The sequence below is a fragment of the Haemaphysalis longicornis genome, unplaced genomic scaffold, assembly GCF_048455015.1.
Source record: "Haemaphysalis longicornis isolate Haplotype H1 unplaced genomic scaffold, Haemaphysalis longicornis Haplotype H1 scaffold_1, whole genome shotgun sequence".
Lineage (NCBI taxonomy): Eukaryota > Metazoa > Arthropoda > Arachnida > Ixodida > Ixodidae > Haemaphysalis > Haemaphysalis longicornis.
Window position 1 is genome coordinate 216,357,625 of NW_027526203.1, and position 6,031 is coordinate 216,363,655.

A 6,031-nucleotide genomic window follows, 5' to 3' on the forward strand; every position below is an offset into this window, starting at 1 on the left:
AATAGAGTGGTAGAGTGCACTGTACAGTGAATATTTCCAGTTGCCACCTTCAACAGGAACTCTATGCTTAAATCCTACCAAGTTTACGTAGATTAAAAATAATACATACCCTATAGTCAATAAAAATAAGTACTTTTACTGCTTCGATTGCTTGTTTTGTTACTGCGATCAGCTAAAGAATGAACTTTTTCTGTCAGCCAATCCAATCCAGTACTCAAAAACACCAAGAGGGATAAGCGGAAACAGTTGATGCAATATTCCGAACGAGTATTTCTGATGGGAACGCGCTAGTAGCGTTCATATCTCCAGTATTTTGCGCGGCATCGCTTTGATCATCAGTGAGTGCCGCGAACACTGGTTTCAGTTAACCGGAACGCCTAGGTATCCGTTCCTGTCGCTGACTGCGCACTCAGGCTCCCAACTGCCGCGAAAATGTGCGTGGAGAACAAAGCTGACGACGAAGCATTACAGTGCGCAAGCGAGCCCCTCTAGCGCGTTTCTTCCCGCCACAAAGCTGCACCGAGGGGTCTTGCCCGTGCGCGCAGTCGGCGATGGCGAGCAACGAACAGCGCACGTTCATCTACCTGAACTTCGACATTGAGCCGTTCACGGCAGAGCTGGTGTTTCCGCAAGGCGTTCCCAAGGGTGGCTCGGTGTGTCTTGTGTTCGGTGCCTTCCAGAGGGGTGAACCCGTCAACAAGGCCACCAAGTTCACCGAAGAGTTCGCCCGGATGGTGAGCCAGAAATTCCGCGTCTCGTCGCCACTCGTCGAGGGCAGCCCGCAGTGCTTCATCCGTATTTCACTCGTTAAAGACGGCGCCCACATGCCGCAAGTCCCCAGGCCCAACAAGACTGTGAGTCTTCTCAAGAAGCCACCGCCGCCGCCGCAACAGCAGCAGCAAAGGCAAGCCCCTCCGCCGCCCCAGTTTCCAGTGGCCGTCGACGCGAACGCGGAGGAAGAAAACGAGGAGGACGTGGACAACGTCGACGCCCCTTCTGGAAAGGCCGGCCAAAAGGCGCGGTCTCGAGTATCGGTCGAACCGGCGGGAAAGGTGCCTGCGGAAGCGAACGGTGATGCCGAAGACCGCAGTGACAGTGATGCGGGAGAGGCGTCAGTGGGCTCTAGGCCGACTTCGCCCTTCGACGACGTCGGGGATGGCGCTGGTACGGTGTCGGACGGTGACGAGGTAGGCTCGTTTTCATGCGCGCAGTGCCTGACGTCCTTTCACTTTGAGTCGGAGCTGCAGAAACACCGGGCGTTGGAGCACGGCGTGCTCGAGGAATGCAAGCACTGCAACAAGAAGTTCCCCACCAAGTTCGGCCTGGTGCGCCACATGTGGTCGCATCTTCCCCGGAACCGGCTTCCCTTCCGCTGCTCCGAATGCAAGAAGGGCTTCATCACCAAGAGGGAGCTCCTGGGCCACAAGGCCAAGCCGCATACGAAGAAGGTTTCCCTGTCACCAGAGGTGGCCTCCAAAGCAGACGCTAGGGCAAAGACACACAGGACAGCTGAGTCTCAGGCAAACTTGGGGGAATTCTCGTGCCCAGAGAGGCGTTCTTACTCCTCCCCTGGTGAGGAGGAAATTTTTTTCTGCGAGTTCTGCTCCGAGGTGTACCTGACGGGTCACTTCTACAGGCAGCATGTGTCAAAGCACCATGCTGAGAAGCTTGACACATATCCGGATGACTATTCTTTGTTTAGTGGAGTTGAAAGAGACCCCGCAGGTGACACGGATGTGGCCAAGTTTCGGTGCACAATTTGCAACAAGTGCACGGGCATGAACTTTCGGGAGGTATGCAGCCACATTTCCGAGGAGCACCCCAACGCAGGAGTGTACGCCTGCCGACGCTGCACCCTTGTGTTCTGCAATGAGGAAGAATATGCGGCACACAACAGTAGCCACGTGGTGAAAGTAACCCCCAGCCAGACAGTGCCAGGGTTCAAGGACTACCACTGCAATGTGTGCAATGAAGTGATGACCCATCGCAAGATTCTAGTTCGGCACCTGCAGCAACACCACAGAGACCCGAATGTCAAGCCGTACGCGTGTGGCCTGTGCCCGTCACGGTTCCGCGGCAAGGCCAGCCTGTACATCCACACGCGCAAGCACAACACGCAGGTGGAGCGGCGCCGCTTCCCCTGCACCCAGTGCCCGAAGGTGTTCACGGCCAAGCAGTTCCTGAAGCGGCACGAGGAGGCTGTGCATGCCCGGCTGCTGCCGTTTGCCTGCGCCCACTGCTCCAAGCGCTTCTACTTCGAGCGCCACCTGCAGCAGCACCTGGTCATGAGCCACCGGTCCAAGCTCAGCGAGGAGGAGGTGGCCTCGCTGGGGCTCATCCACAACTTCCAGTGCGAGGAGTGCGGCTTCAGCTCGTACAGCGAACGCACCATCCGGCGCCACGTGTACAGCCACACGGGCACGTACCCATTCACGTGCGACGTCTGCAACCGGGGCTTTGTGTTCCGCTTTGAGCTGACCGCCCACCACGCACGCCGCCACCTGCACCAGAAGCTCCACTGCCACCTGTGCTCGCGCGTTTTCTTCATCAAGGAGCGCTTCGACAAGCACCTCTCGGCCCACGAGGAGAAGTGGGGCTTCACGTGCACCGTGTGCGGCCAGCTGTTTGAGACGCAGGGCTACCTGGAGAACCACCAGCTGCGCCACTCTGGCAAGACGCCGTACGAGTGCACCGACTGCAACAAGCGCTTCAGTGCCCCCCAGGGGCTGACCTTCCACAAGCAGCAGCACCACCACGCCAAGCGCCCCCGCCAGCAGGCGGCCAACTCGCGCATGGAGAACTGGCCCCTGGGCTGCGACGTGTGCGGCATCCGCTTCAAGTACCTGAGCAGCCAGCAGGCGCACATGGCCTTCCACCACCCATCCACGGAGGGCGAGTCGCTGCAGTGCAGCTACTGCCAGCGCAAGCTGGGCTCCAAGCTGGCCCTCTCGCAGCACCTCCGCAAGCACACCAACGAGAAGTACAAGTGCAAGCACTGCGACCGCTGCTTCCAGTCGTACGTGGGCTGCCGCACCCACCAGGTGGTCATGCACACGCGCCGCTTCAAGGTCAGCTGCCCCTTCTGCAGCAAGGGCTGCGTGTCCATCTTTGACCTCAAGAGGCACCTCAAGAACGTCCACAATGCGGTGGTCCTCAAGGAGCAGAACCTGCAGGCGGCCGACAGCAGCGAGGCCATTGAGCTAATGGAAGACAGCATGGTCGTGGAGGACGAAGAGACCATACAGGTCATCGGCCAAGAAGGGATGCAGATTGTCGGCGAGGATGCCATCCAAGTGGTCGGCGAGGGTGCCATTCAAGTGGTTGGCGAAGATGGCATTCAGATCGTGTCCACTGAGCAGGCGATGGAGATTATTGCCCAGGAAGGCATGGAAATCGTCAATGGCCAGTTCATACAGGCGGTTGGGGAAAATGTCCAGGTGGTCAGTGAGCAAGATGCACACAACGGGAACGAAGTGGTTTTGTTGCAGCTCAGGGAAACGGCTGCACCAATGTAGAACCATTTTAAACATGTTACCTTTTTTTATCATGTTGTTCATCTTTTATCAGGGCCAAGAGAGTTGCCCCTTGGTTGAATGCAGATGTTGTTTTACTGGTGCTGACACCAAGTCCATCGTCTTAGTTCAAGTGCAGCAGGCCTATAATTAGAGCTTATGTTTTTTAATGAGAATTAGAGTGTTTGGTGTGCATACCATTTGTACTGTGGGCGTTTGAAGCTCATAGGCCTACAAGCAGGGACCTATCTGCAATTCAAGGAGCAAAGCCAGCTATTGTGTGCGCAAGTTAAATTTTGGATGCTAGTGCAAAGAGCATACCGGCCGTGGAATACAATGTGTAACTTTAAGGCCCGCACCCGCTCGAATAGTCTTCTGGCCACAGCATCTGTAGCAAAGTTTTGTGCCTATTGTGTGTTGCGTTATTGCTTTTTTTTTTTATGTCATCACCTTCCGTTCAGTTTCCACTCTGGTGGCATTGCTGCTGTTGCCACTACAGCTTAATGCCAGAATGGACATTTCAGCGGCTGTGTTGAAAGCTACAGCGGGTTGTCCTACTTTTGGTTTCAAAAGCTGGAAAGCCATTTTTAACGTGTTTGTTTTTTCTGTGCCACACGAGCGAATCATTTGCACTTTTGACATTTTTGTTGCCATTGGCGGCTATTGCTGAAAATTTTTTCTGAATTAGATACGTTCCACTACTGTTTAACACTAAAATGGATGTATGAATGGCTGAGGTGAGAGCTGTAGCCAGCTCTTCTTTTTATTCAAGAGCTGGAAAATTGCAGAAGTTGTTTTTTACTGGGGTTTTTTTTTTTTTTTTGCTGTTGTTGTTCTGCACAACACAAGTGAACCGTGAGCACTTTTCACATTCTTCTCTTTATTGACAGCTATGGGTGAAAAGGTTATCTGAGTTTGATACGTTCGACTACTGCTTAACACTGGAATAGACGTATGAATAGCTGTGGTGAGAGCTACAGTGGCTCTTTTACTTCTAATTTCAAGGGCCGAAATTTGCCCAGTCATTTTTAATGTAGGTGTTGTTACTTTTTTTGCATGGCACGAGGGAACTGCTTGCACTTTTGACATTCACCTTTCCTAAGATGGCTATTGCTGGGAAGTTATTCTGAGTTATATTCGTGTTGAACTGCTTCCAGCTGTTTCCCCTGATGTACGGACCACCATCACAAGGAAACACAATAATCCAGTTAATAGTTGTTTCTTTCTCAATAAATCTAGAAAACCACCAATGTGCATGTGTCTGTACATTATATTATGTGCTTCACGGAGGTATATGTATAAAACTCGCATTTTCATATGGACCATGTAGTGCGTTATGAGCGGTATTTTTGTTTCTTGGAAATTTGTTGCACTGAAACATGGTAAACTATTTTTAGGGGGAGTGTGTACCTAGTACCAATTTCATCTCGAAACGTGTCTGGTGGCAATGTGCAAAACAAAAGGCGGAACTATTAAAAGAAAACTTAAAACCTAAGAAATTCAAGAATTTCTCACACAGAATTTGGAGAATAAACTACTACTAGTGGAGACGCCACAGGCAAAAAAGGATTTGAAGTTGACCATGCTGCACTTCCTTGCTGCTCGAGCTCAATTTATTTTTTATTGGAGGGCTGCCTAAACTTCTAGAAATTGGATGTAGGGGCTTCAGCACTGGCTTGTTCACGTAATTTCTGGTGGAAGGAATGACTATCTGCTCTGAGCCACCACAGCTGTAAGATTTCAGTAAATATAAAACAAAAAGTGGCTGTTCGATATTTTTACGTGTCATTGCCCCTTGACTAAGTGAACCTTCAAAGATTTACTTCCAGGAAAAAAAAATAGAAAAAATTGTGGATGGGGCAGATGTGGACTGGTGTGCTTAACTCATTGTGGTTTTGGCTGACTTCAACAACCCTTGAGATGAACATTTTTATATTGAGTTCAATACTTTCTACTTGCCAACTATATAGTCCAAAAGCGAATAGGCCTGTTTTCTATAGAACATTTTATTATTAAAAGTTGTTGCCCTAGCCTCACAGAGAGCTTTTCCAGAGCAGCCTTTGGAGGCAGTAACTTAAAAACTCGAACTACAATGTGAAACTTTTAGTTGTCATTCTGCTTACAGTACTGTACAATGGCGTAAATTTAACTGCATGTGTACTCTAACTGACAAAATGTAGCTGTAGCTGACTTGGAAGAAAGTGGGAACTGCATAAGTTTCTGAAGCTAATTTACAAAAAAAAATGCATCTTGGCTTTTTTTTTAATCTTGGCCAATGAGTTGTTCTTTATGCGGGTGTTCATAACCATCGAATATATGTAACGCCCTTTTTGCGCTTCGCACAGATTGTGGTAGCAAAGAGTGAATGAGAGAAAATACATTTGTTGAACAGAAAGTTGAGCTAGTTGGAGCTGATTCATATTTAAAGCACAAACAGACGTAACACAGGAAGTAGAGCACCTGTGTTGTCTACCTCCTGTGTTACATCTGTTTAACACGTTTATTCCATTTAGCTGCTG

The 6,031-nt window shown here is 50.4% G+C and overlaps 1 protein-coding gene across 1 annotated transcript; it reads left to right on the forward strand.

Moving 5' to 3' along the window:
• The first annotated feature begins 190 nt into the window (after nt 1-190).
• Nucleotides 191-4,762, forward strand: LOC144141911 (uncharacterized). The gene has a single exon (XM_077673378.1). It carries the CDS (start codon nt 552-554, stop codon nt 3,513-3,515), a length of 2,964 nt encoding a protein of 987 aa, XP_077529504.1. The 5' UTR covers nt 191-551; the 3' UTR covers nt 3,516-4,762.
• Nucleotides 4,763-6,031: the final 1,269 nt, after the last annotated feature.

What these genes read in the sequence shown, in the direction of transcription:
- LOC144141911 (XM_077673378.1), top strand. Translation starts at nt 552, where the DNA reads ATGGCGAGCAACGAACAGCGCACGTTCATCTACCTGAACTTCGACATT.